We start from the raw sequence: 24939 nt of genomic DNA, 5'->3' as shown, positions 1-24939 counted from the left end.
CCCTGTGCTCACCTAGCAAACCCCATTCCCGGATGGACCCCGCCTCCATTTTTTGCGTGCCCACACCTAAGGACCGGAACACTCCTGGGGCAAAGTCACGCACTGGCTGATGGGATTAATTTAAAATGTGTGATTCCAGGCCTCGGTTTGGCACCAACTACTACTTGGCATTCGTTCTTTATTTCTCAAGGTGCAGACGCTCTGACCAGCAGCGGCAGAATCCCCGGAACTGGTTAGAAATGTAAATTCTCATGCTCTATCCCAGACCTGCTGAATCAAAGTCTGGGGCTGGGTTCTGCACTTAGGGTTTTAACAAGTCCTCCAAGTGATTCTGATGCTCATTGAAGTTGGAGAACCCTTTTCTAGTAGGCTGTCTTTTCCCCTTTCCAAAACGAGCGTTGCGTACTTTTTCCTTCCACGAACTTCATCTGTAACAGCATGACTTGATTGAGAACACTTACCTTTCTGCCACCAAAATTACAAACGCACTTAGGTCTGTGCCCATCTTTTTTCCATTTCCAAGGCAGAAGTGTCCGACCTTCTAACGAAGGTCAGGTCTGCGGGGGGCGGTGGGGGGGCACTTGGGATTCACACGCTTATATCCCCTTCCGTATCTTAAGGACTCAAAGAGACAGTAGAGAGGAAGCAAAACAAAAGAAGCTTTCTTTTTTTTTGGTGTTTATTCATTTGAGAGAGCGCGCGCGCGCGCACATGAGCTGGGGAGAGGCAGAGAGGGAGGCAGAATCGAATGCAGGCTCAGCGCTGTCAACACAGAACTTGATGTGGGGCTTGAACTCACAAACCATGAGATCAGATGCTCAACCGACTGATCCACCCAGGCACCCCTAAATTTTTTTTTTTTTTTAACATTTACTCATTTTTGAGAGAGAGACAGAGCATGAGCGGGGGAGGGGCAGAGAGAGAGGGAGACACAGAATCCAAAGCAGGCTCCAGGCTCCGAGCTGTCAGCACAGAGCCTGACGTGGGGTTCTAACTCACAAACTGAGATCATGACCTGAGCCGAAGTCGGACACTCAACCAACTGAGCCACCCAGGCGCCCCATTGTTAGGGGCATTTTTTTTTTTTAATTTTTTTTTTCAACGTTTATTTATTTTTGGGACAGAGAGAGACAGAGCATGAGCGGGGGAGGGGCAGAGAGAGAGGGAGACACAGAATCGGAAACAGGCTCCAGGCTCTGAGCCATCAGCCCAGAGCCCGACGCGGGGCTCGAACTCACGGACCGCGAGATCGTGACCTGGCTGAAGTCGGGAGCTCAACTGACTGCGCCACCCAGGCACCCCTAGGGGCATTTTTTAAGTTTATTTTTTAATTTTTATTTTGAGAGCAAGCAGGGGAGGGGCAGAGAGAGAGGGAGAGAGAATCCCAGGCAGGTTCTGTGCTGTTAGCAAAGAGCTCTACCATGACCTGAGCCGAAGTTGAGTTGGACACCCAACCGACTGGGCCACCCGGGCGCCCCCATTAGGGTCATTCTTATGAATGCATCCTGATTCATACATGGCTCCCTAGGATAAATGCCTAGTGGTACAACTAAAAGATGTCTTTTTTTTTAATTAAAATAATAAATTTTTTTAATGTTTATTTTTGAGACAGCATGAACAGGGGAGGGTCACAGAGAGAGGGAGACAATGTTACAAGTATTTTCTGATTCGTTTTCATTTTCCTTTTGGTTTCTTTTTTTTTAAACTTTCTTCTTTTTAAACAATTTTAGGGGCGCCTGGGTGGCGCAGTCGGTTGAGCGTCCGACTTCAGCCAGGTCACGATCTCGCGGTCCGTGAGTTCGAGCCCCGCGTCAGGCTCTGGGCTGATGGCTCGGAGCCTGGAGCCTGTTTCAGATTCTGTGTCTCCCTCTCTCTCTGCCCCTCCCCCGTTCATGCTCTGTCTCTCTCTGTCCCAAAAATAAATAAATGTTGAAAAAAAAAAATTAAAAAAAAAAAAATAAAATAAAATAAACAATTTTAGATTTGCCGAAAAGTTGCAAAGAGGATACGGAGAGTTTTATATCCCTTTCCTTCAGCGTTGGCCTAATATTATCGTCCTACATAATTGTGGTACATTTATCACAACTGAGAAATTACCACTGGCACAACACAACTAAACTACAGACTTTATTCCTGTTTTACCATTATTTCCACTCATGGTCTTTTTTGTTCCAGAATATATTGCATTCAGTCACCACGTCTGAGTAGTCTCTCCCACTCTGTGACAGTTTTTCAGTCTTCCCTTATTGTTTATAATCTTGCTGGTTTTTAAGAGTACTAGCCAGATATTTGTAGAATGGCCTTCAATTTGGATGTGTCTGATGTTCTTAAATTTTTCCCGTGATTAGACTGGGGATATATATTATTTATTAATTTTTTTTTTAAAATTCAAGTATTGAAGTATACTAATACAATCGTGTATTAGTTCTAGGTGAACAACGTAGTGATTCAACAACTAATACACATTAGGAAATGCTTACAGCGATAAGCGTAGTTACCATCTGAGGGGTTATGCATGTTTAGAAAGAGGAGGGCAGAGCTGAAGTACCCTTCTCATGACCTCTTACCAGGGGACAAGATGACCGGTCACTACTTACCATCGGTGATGTTAACGTTGATCATTTGGTTAAGACGATGTGTCTACCAGAGTTCTCCACTTTTTTTTTTTAATAATTTTTGAATGTTTAATTATTTTTGAGAGGTGGGGGGAGCAGAGGGAGAGGGAGACACAAATCTGAAGCAGGCTCCAGGTTCTGACCTGTCAGCACTGAGCCCCACGTGGGGCTCAAATCCAGGAACCCTCAGATCATGACTTAAGTCGAAGTCAGATGCTTAACTGACTGGGCCGCCCAGGCGCCCCCCAGAGTTCTCCACCTTAAAGTTGCTACTAGTTTTCCCTTTCCATTCTCTGCTGGAAGAGAGCCCTTAAGGGGCGCCTGGGTGGCTCAGTCCGTTGAACTTTGGACTCTTGATTTCGTGTCAGGTCCTGATCCCAGGGTTGTGGGATCCAGCCCCACCTCTGGCTCCACGCAGTACACAGAGCCTGCTTGGGATTCCTCTGTCTCCCTCTGCCCTTCCCCCATTTGCACAAGCACGCAGTCTCTCTCAATTAAAAAAAAAAAAAAAAAAGAAAAAGAGCCCCTGGGACCAGCACACCCTCTGATGGGGATGAGGGTGGGGGAATATACTTCCTTCTGGAGGCAGGAAGGGTATCTACAAATTGTTGGAATCCTGTAAACGATTTTGTTCCTTCTGCCCATTTTCCTTTACGTGCAAGGACTCTCTGGGGCTCAAATCGCTGCAGGTATGGCCACTGGGGGCTCCTTCAGATTGCTCCCTAGGTCTTTTGGACTTGCCACTTTTTTTTTTTTTTTTTTAAGCACTTCCTTACTTTCTGACACGTCCCAGCCTCATCCTGCATTTTCCCTACATCAGCACTGGAATCCAGCCATTTCTCCAAGGAGCCCTGGTTCCTGATTTTGGAGAATGGTTGGGTATACTTAAGGCCACTACTTTTTTTTATTGTTTTATTTATTTTAGAGAGGGAGACAGAGCGTGAGTGGGGGAGGAACAGAGAGAGAGAGAGAGACATGGAATCTGAAGCAGGCTCCAGGCTCCGAGCTGTCAGCACAGAGCCTGACACGGGGCTCGAACTCACGAGCCGCGAGGACATGATCTGAGCCGAGGTCGGACACATAACCACCTGAGCCACCCAGGGGCCCCTGTGTATACTTGATAGTGCTGGCGTGTGGCTGCTTCTAGACCCTCTCAGTGGACAGAGCTAAGAAATACACATTTGTTTACCCACTTGTGTGTGCACACATCTGGATCGTTTCTTTGTATGTGCGTGTTAAATCATGCATTCATACTGACATCTGTCACTAATCAAACATCATAGGGTTCATACAGCTTCTCCCCTACCTGCCTTACTTATAACTTCCTTCTCTGACGTGGAGAAACTTGGCTCCTGTTATTTATTCATCATTTATTTACTTATATACCAACTCTAGTATACATACAAAGTAGATTTTTAATTGACGACCCACACTCTTTTGCTTTCTTTTTTTTTTTTTTTTTTAAAGTAGGCTCCATGCTCAGTGCAGAGCCCAGCGTGGGGCTTGAACTCATGACCCTGAGAGCAAGACCTGAGCTGAGATCAAGAGTCGGATGCTTAACCGACTGAGCCACCCAGGTACCCCAACAACCCGTACTCTTGTGAGGAACAAATTTACCCCTTAGCGTACACGGTTTGTGTATATTCTTTTTGTCTTTAGCTTTACAGTACCCAGTCAGTGAACTATTTTCACTTTGGTTAGCTGTTTTCTCCCATCTCTCCAGGGAGGTTATGTTATACATTTGTAACATCGTTAAGTTTATTTTCATAGTCTCCATGCATCCTAGGATTTTTTGATTTTTTTTTTTCTTCTTCTAAATTTGCACCAAGTTAATTCTTTGGGTATTCAATTCTGTGAGTTTCAGCAAATGCAGTCTTATATCCATCACCCCAGTACTATAGAGAGCAAGCAGTTCCGGGGTGCCTGGTTGGCTCAGTCGGTAAAGCATGTGAGTTCGAGCTCCCCCATTGGGTGCAGAGATTACTTAAAAAATAAAATCTTGGGGCGCCTGGGTGGCTCAGTCGGTTAGGCGTCCGACTTCAGCTCAGGTCATGATCTCGCAGTTTGTGAGTTCGAGCCCCGCATCGGGCTCTGTGCTGATAGCTCGGAGCCTGGAGCCTGCTTCCGATTCTGTGTCTCCCTCTCTCTCTGCCCCTCCCCCGTTCATGCTCTGTCTCTCTCTGTCTCAAAAATAAATAAACTTAAAAAAAAAAATTAAAAAAAAAAAAATCTTAAAAAAAAAAAAAAGGTTCCATTGTACTAAGTCAGTTCTTCTCCCTTCCCTCAAACACTGACCCGTTTTCTATTCCTACCGTTTTGCCTTTTCCATAATATCATATAAATGACCTCAGACACTTGTAGCCTTTTGGCTTCTTTCGCTTAAAATATCTTTCAGATTCACCCATGTAATGTGAATCAATAGTTCCTTTTTTATTCTTTTTTTTTTAATTTTTTTATTAAAAAAAATTTTTTTTTTAACATTTATTTATTTTTGAGACAGAGACAGAGCATGAACAGGGGAGGGACAGAGAGAGAGGGAGACACAGAATCGGAAGCAGGCTCCAGGCTCCGAGCCATCAGCCCAGAGCCCGACGCGGGGCTCGCACTCACGGACCACGAGATCGTGACCTGAGGTGAAGTCGGACACTTAACCGACTGAGCCACCCAGGCGCCCCCCCCCCTTTTTTATTCTTAAGTAGTCGTTGTATGGATGTGTGACAGTTTGTTTTTCCATTCATTTGTTGAAAGATATCTTGGTTGTTCCCAGTTTTCAATGATTATGAATCGGTGGTAAACATTAGCATTTAGATTTCTGTGTCACCACGAGTTTTCAGTCCTTTTGGGTAAATACTAAGAATGTAACTGCTGGGTCATATGGTAATTGTATGTCAACCTAAAAGAAACTGCAAAACTGTTTTCCAAAGTTTGCATTCCCGCTAGCAATGTGTGAGAGTTCCTGTTTAACTTGATATTGTCAGATTGTTTTTAGCCATGTAATAGATGTGTAATGGCATTGCAGTGTAGCTCTAATTTGCATTTGCCTAATGACACTGAAGATCGTTTCATATGCTTATTGGCCATCTGTATCTCTTCTTCGGTGATTTTTTCCTTGTAGATCTTTTGCCCATTAAAAAAAGATTGAGTTATCTTTTTATTGTTGAGTTTAAGTTATTTAGATGTTTTTCCCTTCTTACTGAACTGCTAGGACTTCCTGTACAATGTTAAATAGGAGTGGGGAGAGAGGACATCCTTGCCCTATTCCCAGATTTAAAAGCAAAACATTCAGTCTCTCCACATTAGGTATGTTAGCTGTTGGCTTAATTCAGAGATATCATTTATTAGGTTAGGAGAATTCCCTCCTATTCCTAGTTTGCTCAGCGCTGTTTTTTTTTTTTTTCAAGGCATTATTTTTAAGTAATCTCTACACCCCATGTGGGGCTGACACAACCCCGTGATCAAGAGTCCCATGCTCCACTGACTGAGCCAGCCAAGTGCCCAAGTTTTTTTTTTAATCATAAATGATGAATTTTGTCAAATGATTTTTTCTGCATATATTGAGATGATCATATGGTTTTTCATTTTGTTGTTAATATGGTGAATTGCATTGATTTTTCAAGTACTGAATTAGCCATGAGATGAACCTCGCTTAATCATGATATATTATCTTTTTTATATATTGCCGGGTTTGATTAGTCATTAGGGAAATACAAATTAAAACCACTTCATGCCGAGTAAAATGGCTGTAATAAAAAGGTGGTAACAGTTGCTGGTGAGGAGGTGGAGAAATTGAATCCTTACACACTGCTTGTGGGCGTGTAATACGGTGCAGTCATTTTTGAAAGCCATTTGGCAGTTCCTCAAACCGCTAAATCTAGAGTTACCATATGATCCAGAAATTCCACTCCTCAGTATATATGCAAGAGAAATGAAAACATACATCTACACGGAAACTTGTACATGAAGGCTCATAGCTGCATTATTCAAATAGCCAAAAGTTGAAACAACCCACGTGTTCATTATCTGACAAAAGGATAGACAAAATGTGGTATATCCATACACTGGAGTATTATTCAGCAATGAAAAGAAATAAAGAGCAGACACATGCTATGACTGGGGTGAAGCTGAAGAACGTTACGCGAAGTGGAAATAGCCAGTCACGAGAGACCATTCGTTGTAGGATTCCATTTATGTGGGATGTTCAGAACGGGCAAGTCCCCAGAGACAGTAGCTTGCTGGTTGCCCAGCACCTGGCTTTCTCCTCTGCTGTGTCTTCAGTGTGAGGGTTTTGTGTTCATGCAGTCAAGAGTTGGGCTTCGTTTAAAACCTGTTGCGGGGCGCCTGGGTGGCTCAGTCAGTTAAGCCTCTGTCCGACTTCAGCTCAGGTCATGATCTTGCGGTTCGTGGGTTCAAGCCCCGCATCTGGCTCTAGCTGACCGCTCAGAGCCTGGAGCCTGCTTCGGATTCTGTGTCTCCCTCTCTCTCTGCCCCTCCCCCACTTATGCTCTGTCTTTCTGTCTCTCAAAAATAAATAAACGTAAAACAAAAACAAAACTGTCGCACCACGGGCTGCAAATCCCTGTGTCTCCCTGTTTGCCTGTGGATCTTCCCTTTCTGCTGCTCTGCAGAGCATCTTTCCCAGTTTCCGCCAGCTGTATTCCACTCACTTGTACTTCACACTTGCTATTGGTAGTGATGAGGGTTTTTGGGGGTGATAGTGGAGTGTGTGGGGTCCGGAGTTGACGATCAACAAAGAATTCTTGAAAATGTCTTTGGTGCAAGGAGGTAGATTTTATCAAAGCTGGAAGACAGGACCCGCGGGCAGGAAGAACTGCCCAGGGGCCATGAGACCCTGGTGGTATACTCTGGGGGTTGGGGGAGGTAAAATCCTGGAAGTCTCCTCGAATGCTAAAGAAGACTCAGAGGAAGCTGGAGGCCTAGCAGTTGTCTGGCTAAGGTTGTTTTTCCCTCTAGCAAAGCATTAGCGTTAAGACTGTAGGGTTAAGTAGTTCCTGAGAAGCAACGTTTTCCTCCGCCTGCCCCAAGTATCTGCCAGTGGGCTGCAGGTTATAAGGAAATTTAATTTTATCTGCCATTTCCTTCTGCCTTGGTTTCCCACATCAGCTAGCACTTTGGGTTACTGGCAGGGAGAAGGCCATTCTCTGATGTTTTGATTAAACGGGATTCTTCCATAGGTGCTGGAACCTGGGGCTTGAGGGTGTGGCCTTCCTTGGCGTTCTCCTTCTTTTCTAGAAGTTACTCTGGACTTCTCACGTATCCTTGCCCTCCCTAGGGCTAAAGAGCTTTTTTTAGTTTTCCTGTTCCCTTTCCCAGCTGCAATGGCTTTCCACCAGTGCCTCCAGGCTATAATGTTTTGCCTTTCTCCAGTAGTTTAAGCTTTTGATTCCTAGAAGAAATGGGAGAGCTGAATCTGGGCAGGGTTTCATTGCTATCATTTTCTATCCCCAGCTTTGGTGAGTTTCCACCCATGTCGTGTCCTCAGGCTATAGGTTTTGTTGACTCTCACGGAAAGTAGGGATTTTTTTTTTTCCCATAGGGGGTGTGGGTTTCATGGAGTTTCAGCAGTGACTACTGTTTTCTTCCCCTAGCCAGTCCCACCGGGGAACTTTCTTCTCAAAGTTCTCCCCAGCCCTCCTCATGAAGCCCTGGTGGGATTACCAGGGCGAGAAAGCCTCCACAGGGTGGGAACCGTGTCTGCAGCTCCCGGGGCTTCACATGTTCACACTAGCCCATACTCAGCCTTTCATGATTCATTAATCGTATCAAACTCTGTCCCAGGCAAACAAATGCGTGGGTCTCATTTCTCCTGCAGTTGTGTCTCCACTTTTCAAGAGACTTGTTGACCCATGACCTCAGTTCTCCAGTGATTCAAGAAAAGTCATTAATTTTGTTTCTTAAGCTTTTTTCTTGTTCTAAGGATGGGAGCAATGTTCTTTCGGGCTCTGTTCTCGTTGGTTTAAAACTGGAAGTCCTGTGGTTCTTTGGAGGCACGCAGATTCTTAATTTTGATAAAGCCAAATTTATCCGCCGTTTTCTTTGGTTTGTACTTTTCGTGTTTTGTTGATTGACAACTGTGTATGAGCTAGTTCTTTTAAATTTTTTTTTAACATTTATTTATTTTTGACACAGAGAGAGCATGAACAGGGGAGGGTCAGAGAAAGAGGGAGACACAGAATCTGAAACAGGCTCTAGGCTCTGAGCTGTCAGCACAGAGCCCCACGCGGGGCTCAAACCCACGGACTGTGAGATCATGACCTGAGCCGAAGTTGGACGCTTAACCGACTGAGCCACCCAGGTGCCCCTGAGCTAGTTCTTTTAACAGACACGCATATTAAGGCAGGCAGACTGTGCTGTAGAGAAGTTCGTGTACAAGGCTGGAATTATTTGATCCTTGAATCCAGGCTTAGATTTTCTGTATGAGAAAGTGTTACCTACTAATTCACTTTCTTTAAGCATATAGGATAACTTATTTCTATTTCTTCTTGAGTCATTCTGGTAAGTTGTATTTTCTTAAAAATTTGTCCATCTAATCTGCTTCAGATTTATCAGCACTCATACTAGCCTATACTATAAGTATGTTATTTTTATGCCTCATATTTTGTATTTATGCATTCTGGGTTATGTTTTCCTTTGGTCAACCTCACCTAAGAGGTTTTAAAAAAATATTTATTTTAAGTTTTGAGAGAGAGAGAGAGCAAGCGAACAGGGAAAGGGGCAGAGAGAGAATCCCCACCAGGCTCCATCCATGCTCAGCGTGGAGCCCGATGTGGGGCTTGATTCCACAACCCTGAGAACATGACCTGAGCCAAAATCAAGAGTCACATGCTTAACCAACTGAGCCAACCAAGCATCCCTCAGTTTTTAAAGAAAATTTGTTTTGGGGCATCTGGCTGGTTTGGTTGGTAGAGCATTCAACTCTAGGTCGCAGGATCATGAGTTCAAGCCCCATGTTGGGTGTAGAGATTACTTTTTAAAAAGTGAGTAATAATGGGGTTCATGGGTGGCTCAGTCAGTTAAGAGTCCAACTCTTGATTTTGACTCAGGTCATGATCTCATGGTTTTTGAGATTGAGGCCCATGTTGGGTTTTGCATTAACAGCAAGGAGCCTGCTTAGGATTCATTCTCATTCTCTCTCTCTCTCTCTCTCTCTCTCTCTCTCTCTCTGCTTCTCCACTCGCGCTCTCTCTCACCCAAAATAAATAAATAAGCTTAAAAAATGAGTAATAAAATTTTCTTAAATTCCTATATTAAAAAATCTGTTTCTCTGATATTTGCTATTCTTTTGTTTTCCATTTCATTGATTTCTGCTTTTATCTTTATTTCATTCCTCCTATTTTTTTTTTTTTTTTTTTTGCACCTTTCCATGATCAAATTGCAGAATGTATACAGTACCAGATCTGAGCAGGTCCTAAATGCATTGTAAATTGCAATGTGGCTCACACTCTAGCATGTCTGTTCCTGCCATATTGCCAGCCTTTCCCTCAACTCATCCCCAAAAGGCCCAAAGAGTATAGTTCCCTGTGATCAGTTGTCTGACGAGTGTGAATAAAGCCAAATTATGTTTATGTATGTAATATGATGGAGCCAGGCAAGAGTGGACTGCTGTGGGATAATAGCCCTGTTTAGGGGAGACAGTGAAGCATAGTAAGGAAGGAAAGAAAGTTCTTCCAATGGGTAGCACTTTGAATAGTACATTTCATAGTCAGTTTTTTTTTTTTTTTGTTTTTTGTTTTTAATATGAAATTTATTGTCAAATTGGTTTCCATACAACACCCAGTGTTCCTCCCAACAGGTGCCCTCCTCAATACCCATCACCCACCCTCCCCTCCCTCCCACCCCCCATCAGCCCTCAATTTATTCTCAGTTTTTAAGAGTCTCTTATAGTTTGGCTCCCTCCCTCTCTAACTTTTTTTCCCCTTCACCTCCCCCATGGTCTTCTGTTAAGTTTCTCAGGATCCACATAAGAGTGAAAACATATGGTATCTGTCTTTCTCTGCCTGACCTATTTCACTTAGCATAACACTCTCCAGTTCCGTCCACGTTGCTACAAAAGGCTATATTTCATTCTTTCTCGTTGCCACGTAGTATTCCATTGTGTATATAAACCACAATTTCTTTATCCATTCATCAGTTGATGGACATTTAGGCTCTTTCCATAATTTGGCTATTGTTGAAAGTGCTGCTATAAACACTGGGGTTCAAGGGCTTCTATGCATCAGCACTCCTGTATCCCTTGGGTAAATTCCTAGCAGTGCTATTGCTGGGTCATAGGGTAGATCTATTTTTAATTTTTTGAGGAACCTCCACACTGTTTTCCAGAGTGGCTGCACCAGTTTGCATTCCCATGTTATTTGTTTTTTTGAAGGCAAGCTATACTGAGGTGAGGATCTGACCAGATTCACAGGCAATAGCTAATGATAGATAAGGACTTAGAAGGAACAAGAATAGAGAATCAGTGCAAGGAAGTGTATGGAAGAGGCGTGTGGATAGACCTCTTGGGATAGATCTGGAGTGCAAGGATTTAAATCTCACTTGGGATCATCAGATGAGTGAGATACTCGTTATGCCTCAGCTTCTTTCTCCATCCACCTACTTGATTGCTCTGTGGGCTCATGAACAAGTGGCCATGACGCAGGGAGGCTGAAAAGGACACATTCTGGATCTGAATGTATTTTCCCACCTGCCATGTTCTGTTGGCAACCCCATTCGCCATCATGATATTCCACAGAGCAAAGGGCTTCACCAAGGAACTCACTCTAAGGCAAAGTAAGTGGAGCATTATTAACAAGATTTTCTCCTCTTACTATGAATCCTACATGCTGCTGGAGGAATATGGTTGGGACTCAGAATACCTGTGGTGCCTCCCGACATTCATCCTGACAGCATCCCTAAGACCTAGATCTTTCAGAAATGAAATCAAGAAAGGAAGGAAGGGAGGGAGGGAGAGAGAGGGAGAAAGAAAAAAGAAAGTAAAATAGGGAGAGAGAGAGAAAAAAGGGAGGGAGGGAGAGGGAGAGAGAAAGAAATCCAGTATCTAGTAGTAATGTCATTGATGCGTGTACTGAATTAACCCATGTTTGGTGGTAGAAATGATGTCTTCTCAGACAAGTTCAGGAGAAAGGTTCTAGGTATGGTTTCTGACCTAAGCCTGGTTCGTTAGCCATCTTAAGTGATTTTGTTAGCTAAGGGATTATCTTGGAGTTTATTTTCCACTTGGTGGGAGGCACACCTTCCTGGAGGTGTCAGGAAGGCTTGCATGTGGCTTGGATAGTAGAGGGTGGGGTTCTCTCAGCTTCCTTTTTGGTGTTTGCAGTTTTGATGTTAAAGACCCCACTGCTTCTGCCTGCTGCAGCCTGCCTAGTCTACGGGGAGGGGAGGAAAGGGACCCCGGGGAGCCTAGTGCCTCTTGAAGCCTGGTGGCTGGTGGTGGCCACTCAGGACTGGGGCGGGGTGTCGGCTTTGCCAGGCTGGCCGCCAGGCTGCTTTCTCGTGACTTCCAGAGCCAAGTCGCAGGTGATTGTGGTGTTGGAGGCCTGGGGAGGTTCCAAGCCTGCGGAGTCTAACGCCGTAGCCATGAATGGGAGAGCGGACTTCCCGACAAAGAAGCTTGCCCACCAGTGACCTGGGTAGGCCTCGGGGGACCAGGGTGGTGAAGGATGGCTTCCCCAGGATATTCTGCACTTCCGCAGGAGCTGTTACTGGAAGTGGAACCCAGGCGGTGGCGGTAATAGTCGTGGGTGGCTACGAGTAAGCCGCGATAGGGGGTGGCTTCCTTGCTGTCGTTTGTGGGCTGGTGGAAACCTTGGCAGCGACCCCTCCCAGGCCTCGGCATGTGATCGTGGGTGGTGAGGATGGTGATGGGGGTGCTAGGCCACAGAACCAATTTGCAAAGGAGACCAGGGAAAACCGCTGCACAACTGAGATGCCCACAGGGCTCCGCTTTCTGTTTAATGCAGACAGAGTTGACTTTAAAAAAAATTTTTTTAATGTTTATTTGTTTTTGAGACAGAGACAGAGCACGAGTGGGGGAGGGGGGCTGAGAGAGGGAGGGTGGAGGGAGGGAGGGAAGCAGATAGACACAGAATCCAACGGAGCCTCCAGGCTCTGAGCTGTCAGCACAGAGCCTGACGCAGGGCTCGAACTCACAAACCATGAGATCATGACCTGAGCTGAAGTCGGATGCTTAACCGACTGAGCCACCCAGGCGCCCCAGACAGAGTTGATTTTCAGTGTTTGAAACTAAGAACCCTGGTTTCTATAGCGAAATAAGTTGGGTGGAGGAGCAGATTAGGAGGTTGAACAGCATGCTCCCCAAAAGATGTGTTCAAACCCTAATCCCCAGTACTTGGTGTCAGCCAATGTGACTTGATTTGGAAACAGGGTCTCTGCAGATATAATCAAGTTAAGATCATACTGGATAGGTCATACTAGATTCGGGTGAGCCCTAAATCCACGACTAGTGTCCTTATAAAAGGCCAGACACACAGGGAGGAAGGCCATGTGATGCTGGGGCCATAAATTGGAGGGATATAACTATAAGCCAAGGAATACCAAAGACTGCCACAAAGAAGCAAAGGGAGATGCTTCCTGAGTCCTTCAGAGGGAGTGTGGCCCTGCCGATTTTTGGATTTCTAGCCTCCAAAGCCATGAGAGAATACATTTATGTTTAAGCCACCCAGTTTGTGGTCATTTGATACAGCAGCCTTGGGAAATGAATACACACTTCATTCAAGGTACCCTGAGTCCATGGAAAGATCCAGTTCTGTGAACTGGGTGAGTGGCTGACTGTGTTCTCTACCGTGGAGATTTGACACAGGTCTCTGTTTGCTGAGCCTTGATGGGGGGATGTTAGTGGGCGGCCCCTAAAAGACCACATGATAGTTAGCCCCGGTCCCAAGTCCCTTTAGTTAGATCATTCCGATTAGCATGCTGATCCGGCTGTCCATTACAGTATTGTACCCACCTTTGTTCCGAGAAATGAAATCCTACTCTTCCCCCTACTACCCGAAGAACCTGGCTTCTATGCCCACTGAAATCAGTATTATCTCCTATGAGCATTCCCGGCCAATGAAAAACAGCCACACCAGTCTCTTAGAATATGCTATTAGTCTCCTCAACAATCTCCCCAATTTAATCAAATCTAAGGCACCATCAATGATAAGACACACTATTACTTTACGAACTATTTAGAAAAAAAAAACACTGTCAAAGTTTGACCTGTAATAACTTATAATGCATCCGCATTTCACAGGCATGAAAAGATGTGCGTCTTAGAACTCATGGAACACAGTATTTCTCAAAGCCTTGGTGAAACAAGTGTCATTTGAACGCAGAATTCTCAGGAAAACGAAAGTGTGAGGGAGCAGATTATCCATGATAAACCATTCTACCCCTTGTGTCTCTCTGAGGTTTTGGATTTCTTCCTATTCGTTATTCCAGGGAATTTCTGGCAACTTAACTTTATTTAGTGTGGACTAACGTTGAGTGCAGCTTTCAGTTCACCAGCTAAGAAAACGATGAGAACCCAGCTGCTTTAGGTCAGCATATTGAACCCGAAATCTCTGATATGCATACCCCTAATGACCGATTCAGCCTGATATGATTATCCCTCCTTGATCTAGCACCCTCCTGTCATATAACCAGACATACTTGCTAGGGTTATTATAGGTATTTCTTAGTGTGTAAGCCTTCTCCTGGGCCAGACTCTGTATTTGTCTTTCTGGAGCATACTGGAGTCTGACTGTTGTTACAGGTTTGGAAAAAGTGAAGAGTCCTAGAGACGATGAGGAAATGTGGCTTTCTGTGTCCGTGAGCTCACGTGAGCCTCTTTACGAGTTTTCAGGCAAGGTGGGAACTGCATCATCAAACAGAATAGCAGTTGAGTATAGGCAGGTGAGCACCATTCCAGATTGAGACTTAGAAAAAAAATTTTTTTTTTAACATTTTATTTATTTTTGAGAGACAGCGCTCAAGCGGGTTAGGGGCAGAGAGCGAGGGAGACATAGAGTCTGAAGCAGGCTTCAGGCTCTGAGCTGTCAGAGAGCCAGATGAGGGGCTCGAACCCACAAACTGTGAGATCATGACCTGAGCTGATGTCGGACGCTTAACTGAGCCACCCAGGTGGCCTGCAGATTGAGACTTAATGGAAACTGTGACTCATCTGCATCCTCTCCTATGTCGCCATTTCAATTGTCAAGGTCCTATTTTCACCTAAGAGACTTGGTGAAGAATTAAACTAACATTGGGGCACTGGGTTCCTCAATCGGTTAAATGTCCGGTTTCAGCTCAGGTCATGATGTCGCTGTTCATGAGTTCGAGCTCCGCTTAGGTCTCTGTGCTGACAGCTCAGAGCCTGGAGCCTGCCTCAGATTCTGTGTCTCCCTCGCTCTCTGCCCCTCCCCTGCTCGTACTTTGTGTGTGTCTGTCTGTGTCTCTCTCTCTCAAATACATAAAACATTAAAAAAAAAGAAACTAACATTGTAATTTGGCAACTTGTGGGATCAAACTTTCACATTTGTCTTTTGGTCTTCTCTGTTCTTCAGCTGCAAACAATAAGAGATTCCTTTACTGTAGCCTCAGAAATTTCAGTCTGTGCTTTCATAGGAGGATTTAGGAATTAGAGCTTCTCTTTCTTTTCCTTTCCTTTCTTTTTTTTTTTTAAGTAAGCAAGCTCTATGCCTGCTGTAAGGCTTGAACTCAGAACCCCCAAGATCAAGAGTCACGGGGTCTACCGACTGAGCCAGCCAGGCACCCCTGTTAATTCTCCTTCTTTAAACCAGTTTTCACTGGTAGTGATGTTTGTCTCTCCCAGGGTACATGTGGCAATATCTAAAGATATTTTTAGCTGTCACAGCTGGGGAGGGATGTGTGTATATGTTACTTGCATCTGGTGGATAGATACCAGAGATGTTGTTAAATATCCTGTCATGCATAGGATACCCTCCTATAACAAATAAATATCCTGCCCAAAATGTCAGTAGTTCTCGGGTGAAGAAACCCCATCTTAAGCTACTCACCACAGTAAGAAGTAACCACCCTATCCCACGTCCCTTGGTTCCTCAAATATGCTTATATTCCCTTCAGCAATCTCAGCTCTTTTGCCAAAAAAGCACCATGACATGATCAACGATAAGAAGCACCGTTATTTTATGACTGTGAAGGAAGAAGCACTGGCAAACCATAATGGCACTTTGGTTTTCAACACGCCCTTTTATGTGTGCCCTTCATGGGCACTTCATTCTAGATGACGGGATAATGGAGCTGCTTCTCCACAGGATACCACAGGATACTAGAGTCACGTCCCCTCATGCTTGCAGGATTCTCCCTTAAGCCCCAAGTAGACCCAATAACCAATCCTTGAAGTCCTCTGGCCTGCAACCACTTCTGATACAAACTTCTGCTTTTCAGCAGCACAGTTGGGTCCGTGTGCGTGTGCACGCGCATGCGTAAGATACGGTGGGTTCCTGTGTAGCTTGGGGAGGAACTGGGATTGCTGGAGACCACATTTACAACTACTTTTTTTTCACTTATTTTTTTTTCCTCAATGTTTACTTACTGATTTTTATTATAAAATTTTTTTTAATGTTTATTTTTGAGACAGAGGGAGAGACAGAATGTGAGTGGGGGAGGGGCAGAGAGAGAGAGAGAGAGGGAGACACAGAATCCGAAGCAGGCTCCAGGCTCCTCCAGGCTCCGAGCTGTCAGCACAGAGCTCGACTCGGGGCTCAAACCCACGAACTGTGAGATCACGGCCCGAGCCGAAGTCGGACGCTCAACCGACTGAGCCACCCAGGCACCCGTAGGGCTACTTTTAATAGCACCCAAGTTAGGCTACAGAAGTGGTCCTGCTGACCAGTGCCAAGCACTAGGGACTGCAGTTTGGCTGTGGACACTCACTCTAGGATCACGTCTGCTGCTTGCACTTGAGCATGATGTCACTGTTAACTGCTCTCAGCCCTCCTTGCAGGCTGCTGCCTCCTCACTCGCTCACTGGCTGGGATGGAAGTGCCTAGTTCACTAAGGATGGCTTAGCACATACATGCTCGTGCTCCAGTCATAAGGAGGGATGGAAAAGGAAGTATTTGGCATTTTCAGCATCTATAATAGGAGACAAATCCTGCCGCCATCAAACTTTTATTATGTGGGGAGTTCCCCGAACACAGAGAAATGGCATAGATTTGGCTACAAAGAATGGTAAAGACCCACTACTACCCTTCCCGCCACTCTCTCCCTTCTCCAAACAGAAAACCAGAAACAATCCTGGGTTCCCTTCTTCTGGATTTCGTCTCCAAAATATGATCCCTTTTCTTAAAATTTTTAAAAATGTTTTATTGCTTTTTAAGAGAGAGAGAGAGAGAGAATGAGAGAATGAGTCAGGGAGGGAGGCAGAGAGAGAGAGAGGGAGACATAGAATCGGAAGCAGGCTCCAGGCTCTGAGCTGTCAGCACAGATCCCAGTGCAAGGCTCAAACTCATGAACTGTGAGATCATGACCTGAGCCGAAGTCGGACACTTAACTGACTGAGCCACCCAGGAGTCCCTAGTCTTTTTTCTTAATGTAAACTCTAGCCCCAATGCAGCACTTGAACTCCTGGCCCTGAGATCAAGAGTCACATGCTCTACCGACTGAGCCAGCCAGGTGCCTCCATAATACAGTGTTGAACCATCCTCTTTTCATCGCCACTGCGAGTAACTTTGTACAGCAGACTGTTATCCATTCTGTCTGGATTACCGTCCTGGCCTTTTTCTCCCCGCTTCCGCTCACTCTCCCTTCCAGTCCACAGCCCTCGAAGTAGCAAGTGTGTTTCCTTTTCCAGCCACCCTATAAACCTTCTTTGCTTACAACCTTCCGTGGCTTCATTTTGCACTTAGAATAAAATCCAAAATCTTTATTTTGGTTTCTAAGGAGGGTGATCAAGAGTCTTCCCTTTTGTTTTTTTTTTTAAGTGTTTATTTATTTTGAGAGAGAGCGAGTGAGAGAGAGAGCACATGCTTGAGCAGGGAAGGGGCAGAGGAGAGAGGGAGGGAGAATCTCAAGCAGGCCCCACACGCAGCACTCGTGAGCCATGATCTCACGAACTGGGAGATCATGACTTGAGCTGATATGAAGAGTCGGATGCTCAGCTGACCAAGCCACCCACACGCTCCAAGAGAGCCTCCTTTTATTCTCAAAAATTAATGCTTTGGACAATAAGTTACTGGCCCTTTACCTGTACGGCCCTGATTTTCTTTACATTTTTTTTTTTTAAACATTTATTTATTGAGAGAGAGAAGAGAGAGACAGAGCGTGAGCAGGGGAGGGGTAGAGAGAGAGGGGGAGACACAGACTCTGAAGCAGGCTCCAGGCTCTTAGCTGTCAGCACAGAGCCCACATGGGGCTCTATCTCAACGAACCACGAGATCATGACCTGAATGGAAGTCGGAGGCTCAACCGACTGAGCCTCCCAGGCGTCCCTGTAAGGCCCTGATTTTCTGGACCCTGCTCCCTGACCCCCTGAGTCACTAACCCCCGCTCACATCTCCTCTTACCTTTCGTCCCTGCTTTGGGGCCTTTGAAGGTTCTGTTCTTCTGCCTTCTGTTTTCCACACAGTTTTCTCCTTGTCATCCTTCAAGTCTTAGCAAAATGGGCATCTGAGATGGCTTCCGTCACTTTTTTTTTTTTTTTTTAAGGAATCTTTATACCTCATGTGGGGCTTGAATCCACAACCCCCAGATCAAGAGTCGCATGCTCCACCCCACCCCCCCGCCTGCCGAGCTGTTGAGGCACCCCCTCCTCAGCTCTCTACCTAAACAGACTCTATCTCTGTTCTCTGCACCATTTCCTTGCTCACTTCTTCCATAGATTCTCCAGAATTTGATGGCTTTTTTTTTTTTTTTAATTTATTTTGAGAGAGTGAGAGACCAGGGGAGGGGCAGAGAGAGGGGGAAATAGAATCCCAGGCAGGCTCTGTGCTGTCAGCACAGAGCCCAATGCAGGGTTCGGACTCAGAAACCACGAGACCGTGACCTGAGCCGAAAGCAAGGGACGGATGCTTAACCAACTGAGCCACCCAGGCACCCCCAGAATTTGGTGTTTGTTCTGTCCACTTGTTTATCGTTAATTTCTGGCTTGTCCGCCAGAATGTAAGCTCCCTGAGGGTATGGATTATGTGTGTTTTCTTCACTGTGTGTCCTGGGGCCCACACGCCACAGTTCCCTTAATGAATAATATGTTCAACAGAAGAGTAAAATTCACCAGGCCTTCCCTCCCTGACCTCCTGGTAGGGGTAAGCTGCCTTGCAGAACAGAGTCAGACGGTCCGTCATTCTCTTTCTTGCACGTCTCACAACTGTACTTAGACGGCCATTTGTGTAATGTCACTATTGTCAGTTTCTCCTAGATTATACTTCCATGAGAACGGAGGCACATCTCTCTTGCCATGCCCACAACAAGGCAGTTCAGGAGGCATGAGTCTGCGGACTCTTCCGGAGGCTCATGTGCCTGCGAGCTGGGGAGAGGGAGGAGGAGGGGACCTTGGCTCTGTGGCGGCACAGTGAAAACAGGAAGGGCACGTGCGCGGCTCCGCAGGCCTCCCCGTGCAGGGTGATTAAGTGGCCCGGTCTTTCTCTTCTGCAGAATTTCCCTGGACTTCTCTGCTTCACTCTTGTTGTCCTTAGAGGTTTCTTAAACTTCAGCAAATCTGGGTACGTGGAGGACCCAGGCCTTCAGCCAAGGCACATGGCAGGGATGGCAGCAAGGCCTCTGGATCCCCGGGAAGACTTGGAGGAGTGTGGAGAGGAACACTTGCAGCTGATGCCCTAACAACTTCTTTCTGTGTTGTCTTTGTAAACAGAAGTCCCGACCGCTACTGGCTCAAAGACCGCAGTAGAACATACAAAGACCACAGTAGAACATATAAACTCAGGCAACTCCAACTCAACATTAACACACGGTGGTGGAAGTCCAGTTGAAAACACAAAGACGACGACGGCCACGATGACCACGACGACCACGGTTCCACCAACTCCTGAGGAAAGGAAGCCGTCATCCACCACGTCAGCCGTGGTCACCAAAAGCCCATCTACGGCACCCAGCAACTCACCCGCTGCCCCGTCTCTAGCCCCGACGCAGAAAGACACAGTTGTCACTCCCAGTAACAAAGAGGGGGTGTTAACCAGCCCCCCAACAGCTCCTGATCCACCAACCAGTAAGTCTGTGAAGCCCGACACCACACAGAGCCAGCCAGCCGGATCTGGAGCCCAGAGCAGCACCAGTGTTCCCACTGACCACACGACCACGCAGGGCACGGGGCCTCTGCCGCCACTGGTTAGCCCCACCCGCGCCACACCTGTTCCTTCCACGGCCACCCCAGCAAGCCCTCACCAACCAGCTGCGACTGCTACTTTGAAGCCCCCGGGGGACTCTTCCAAGGCACCAGACAAAGTCTCTACGGCTTCAAGTACTTTAGGCACCAAGACCAGTCCCGACTCCACATTACACGGGGCGCCTACCACGCCAAGTAAGTGATGTGCTCCCCACCCCACCCCCCCCCACCCCAGCAGGAAGAAACTTCTGAATGCTTATATTCTATACAGTTGCTCAGCTGGAAGATAGAATTCATGCTGAGGGTTACACACTGTGACTACACCACCTTCATTCAGGCCTGGGGTCCCCTTCAATGACAAGCAGAGGCCAACAATGCTGTGTTGTTCTGATGAGAGCTCGGGGTTTTGGCCTGCTCGGTTGAGCGCATAAACAAGCCAACAGTCTATTCATGGGTGAGACTTGGGCGGTTGGTTGCAGGGTGGAGGGAGCATTGAAAGTAGTTCAGAGCAGCGGCGCCCGGGAGACTCAGTCTGTTAAAAGTCCGACTTCAGCTCAGGTCATGATCTCACGGTTCGTGGGTTTGAGCCCCGTACTGGGCTCTGTGCTGACAGCTCGGAGCCTGGAGCCTGCTTTCGATTCTGTGTCTCACTCGCTCTCTGCCCCTCCCCTGCTCACACTCTGTCTCTCTCTCTCAAAAGTAAAACAAACATGAAAAAAAAAAAAAAAGAAAGAAAAAAGAAAAAGCAGGACTCCAGAACAGTGTTCCTCACATGTGTTTGATAGCATTTACAGTAGGAAATACATTTTAATTTTACACCACGATCTGGGACACGAAAATATAACACACGTATAACAACACATGTAACTGATAACAAAAGTTTCACGTATCAGGGCTTATTCTTGCTGTATGGGATACGTCCTAATAATTTTCTACTCCATCCCATTCCTTTGTTCCTTTTAAAAAGTGCTGATCTTAACCCAGTAAGTAAATTTTATTAAAAAAAAATTTTTTTTTTAACGTTTATTTATTTTTGGGACAGAGAGAGACAGAACATGAACGGGGGAGGGGCAGAGAGAGAGGGAGACACAGAATCGGAAACAGGCTCCAGGCTCTGAGCCATCAGCCTAGAGCCTGACACAGGGCTCGAACTCACGGACCGCGAGATCGTGACCTGAGCTGAAGTCGGACGCTTAACCGATTGAGCCACCCAGGCACCCCCCAGTAAGTAAATTTTAAAACTCACTGATGGATCATGAGCCTCAAGATCATGACCCATAGCAGATCTATTGAATCAGAACTTCTAGGTGTGAACCTGAGGGTCTGCATTGTCCAGAACTTCCTCGGTAATCGGGATGTACGCTGCTGTTGCCACTGTGGTGGTGCTGTCCTGCTGGAAGAGCAAGGGCTCTGAGTTAGGGACGCCGGGATTCACGCCCCTGTTGTGTCTCCCTGTTGTGTCATCGTCTTTTTTTAAGTTTACTTCTTTATTTCGGGAGAGAGAGAGCAAACGGGAGGGGCAGAGAGAGAGAGACAGAGAATTCCAAGTAGACTTTGCACTGGCAGCGTGGAGCCTGGCATAGGCTCGAACACATAAACTGCAATCATGACCTGAGCGGAAACCGCGAGTCAGTCACTTAACCAACTGAACCACCCACATGCCCCCTATTGTGCCACTTCTTAACACTGTGACCTTGGGCAAATCATTAAGCCCCTCTGACCCTCAGTTTTCTTTCTTCTTTTCTTTTCTTTTCTTTTCTTTTCTTTTCTTTTCTTTTCTTTCTTTCTTTCTTTCTTTCTTTCTTTCTTCTCTTTCTTCTCTTTCTTCTCTTTCTTCTCTTTCTTTCTTCTCCTTTCTTTTCTTTTTTTTTTCCTTCCTGTCTTTCTTAAATTAAAACATTTTTTTTCATTTTTACTTAGAGGGCAGGGGAGGGGTAGAGACAGGAGAGAAGAATCCCAAGGAATCCCAAGCAGGCTCCACAGTGTCGGCACAGAGCCCCATGTGGGGGTCAAACCCACAAAATCGCGAGATCATGACCTGACCCGAAATCAAGTGTTGGGTGCCCAACTGAGCCATCCAGGCACCCCTGAATTTTTTTAAATGTTTATTTATTTTTGAGAGAAAGAGAGAGTGTGAGCAGGGGCGGGGCAGAGAGAGAAAGAGGGAGACAGAATCCGAAGCAGGCTCCAGGCTCTGAGCTGCCAGGACAGAGCCCGGCACGGGGCTCAAACCCACCAGCGGTGAGATCATGACCTGAGCCGAAGTCGGACACTTAACCACCTGAGCCACCCAGGTGCCACTCAGTTTCTTTATTTATAAAATAGGTTAATTATGGTACCTTCTTCGTAGGGCGTGGTGAGGATTAACTAAGAAAGTAACTCGGAAACACTCAGTAGGTCCCTCAGATGGAGTAAGTCCTCATTTAGTATTAGCTGTTGCTGCTGACACCATTGCCATTGTGACTGCTTTTATGAGCCTCACCCTGGCTCATTCAGTCTCACCCATCCTGGACTATGTTATGAGAATGGACTTCAGGTGTTTACTTCTTCCTCCTAGCCTTGCTCATTACTCCAGCTTGTAGTCTAGGTGGGAGATAAGATGAAAGAACCTTAGGGAGCTAAGAACAAGAAAGACTGTCCTCTTCAAGGTTCCACTTATATTTTTTACTTTTAAAAAAAGTTTTATTAATTTTAGTAATCTCTACACTCAACGTGGGACTCAAACTCACGACCCCGCAATCAAGAGTTGCACACTCTTCGGACTGAGCCAGCCAGGCGCCTCCCACTCATCTTTTCTCATAGCATTTGCTTTCCAATTACAGCATCATTTGTTGCCTCACAAGGAAATCATGAGCACTCCAGCAAGGTGCCAGCTGTCCCTGGGACCTCTTCCTCCATCACTGGGACCTCTTCCTCTGCCGCTGGGACCTCTTCCTCTGACACTGGGACCTCTTCCTCCGACACTGGGACCTCTTCCTCCGTCACTGGGACCTCTTCTTCCATCCCTGGGATCTCTTCCTCCGTCCCTGGGACCTCTTCCTCTTCGTCGGGACCTGTGGCCACATCTACTGTTATGGGACCTGGAAGCTTTAGCACTCACTTGGCTCCAACTACCCCCCACGTCTCCAGCACATCTCCTGCCTTGACTCATAGGGATGATGGGGTGCTGCCAGCAGCGGTGGGACAGGTAAGAGAGACCAGACTCAGATGGGAGGGGGCTCTAAGAGGTATTTCTAGTTTTCCTTATAGCCCAGGGCCCCTGGCGAGGACTGTTAGAAGTAGGCAGCCATCCACCCCCTCTGCCTCGCTTTGCCGGACAGCCAGGCACACACCTGGCTCTGTAACTGGCCAGCCCAGCTTGCCAGAAACTCCTTCCTTGGTGTCACCCACTCAGGGGGAGGGAGAGAGGGAGGGAGGAATTAGTGATGAGACCCTGCCAGGCTGAGCCAGAATCGGAATCTCAATGGCTTCTTCTAGATACAGTGTGGACATCCCGAAAATCAAACCGAGAGGATGCTCATCCTGAACTTCACGAAAACCAGCCCCTGTGTGAGTACCCTGCTAATCCAGGCTGCACCCTGAACTACACTCCCAAACTGTGGTTTAGCGGCAGGGTCAGAGAAGGTAGAAGGGAATGGTGTGTTCCTTTTCCTGCCCTTGTTTTTTTCCTAGTGGGAAGTGGCCCCTTCCAGCTTACAGAGGGACAAAGTGAAGTTCAGATTCCTCTAAGTCAAGTCCCATGGGGCTGCTGTCAGGCCAGAAGAAGTACCCAGGTCTCCTGGACTTGCACTGTGTAATTGTTCACATGTTCTCAGAGTCTGGAGACCTCAGTCCTAGTTCCTGTTTGCCTTTCGTTCAGGCTGTGATTTAATTAAGTTGATCTCTTTGGTCTTCAGAGGCTCAGTCCGCCTGCCTAACTTTTCCTGCTCTCATAGTCTGTGGTTTTATATTTGCTGGCCCATGTATTAATCTGATGGCCTCAGTGGTTGAACAGCAAGGAGATAATCTCCCTCTGGTCTGAGCAGTCAGTTCCGAAGCATCAGGGAGCCATTGCCAGCACTCAGGGTGGTGTGTGTGTGCTGGGGTGGGGGTGTCAGCTTGCGCATGACTCCATTTTCATGAAGGGGCGTGTCCTACCAGCCCAGATGGCTGCTCCCTTCTGCTGGCACCTGGGAGTGCAGCTGATGGGTGGCTCACTGCTGCCCTCTCCTGGTCAGTGACTGTTTTTGCAAACACCCCCTAGAATTAAGACAGGCTGTCTAGAAGACGAGAAGGTGGGTTTACAACATTTTAATACCACCTGTATTTTTTCAGTCATTTTCTTTTGGGTGTTCGTTTTGCTGGGATTTTCCAAGTGAATTTTACAGAGCATGCATTTAGACTGGAGTTTGAAAGGGAGCGGTGCTGCCCTGGCCTTGGGTTATTGGACAAGGCAGGAATCCCACCGATGCGTGCCCAGCCATTCTCAGGCCCTCTTTTTTGCTAAAACTTGCCAGGTTGTATGATTGGCTGGGAGAAGCATTTTTCCCCCCCGTGTGCTGTAAAAGGAGGGTTGGAAGCCCTGGATCCCTACCTGGTGTGAGGCTGAGGGATTGGGAAGCCTAGGAAATCCCAGGGAGAAACCTAGGGATGGTTTGTGGGGGTCCTGAGGTGAGCCATACCAAGAGTCCTTTTCTTTACCCATCTCCATACCTTATTCCGAAATCAGGTCAGAGAAACGCCAGCTTGGTGTGCCTCTAGATGACATGGCAGGACCTGGTAAAAGCTGTCCACACTTTGCTTCCTCACCTTCAGCCCTAAAGCCATGTCAGCCATGCTCTGTTTAGAGATACAGGACTTCCTTCCAAGATGTCTCCATGAGCCTCTTCAAGATCTCCCACCGTGCCCTGTTCAGTGACAGCCTTGCCTTTTTCCCTGTCAGCCTGTTTATGGCTTCATGGACAGAATCTTAGTTTAGGGAAGGGCGTGCATCTTTCTACTTTGGGATAGATATCCTTGGGTTGA

General features: G+C 46.5%; 1 protein-coding gene across 1 annotated transcript in view; it reads left to right on the top strand.

Annotated features, from left to right (window-relative positions):
• The window catches only part of PODXL (podocalyxin like), a 53733-nt gene that overhangs the window by 22320 nt on the left and 6474 nt on the right, over positions 1-24939 (top strand). The window contains exons 2-4 of the mRNA XM_047849336.1: positions 19465-20130; positions 22758-23122; positions 23413-23484. Of these exons, the coding sequence (XP_047705292.1) occupies positions 19465-20130; positions 22758-23122; positions 23413-23484 (1103 nt within the window). The remainder of the gene's footprint in view (positions 1-19464; positions 20131-22757; positions 23123-23412; positions 23485-24939) is intronic.

The sequence above is a fragment of the Prionailurus viverrinus genome, chromosome A2 (genome assembly GCF_022837055.1).
Source record: "Prionailurus viverrinus isolate Anna chromosome A2, UM_Priviv_1.0, whole genome shotgun sequence".
In the NCBI taxonomy this organism is placed as follows: domain Eukaryota; kingdom Metazoa; phylum Chordata; class Mammalia; order Carnivora; family Felidae; genus Prionailurus; species Prionailurus viverrinus.
This window is presented reverse-complemented; position numbering and strand designations above follow the sequence as displayed.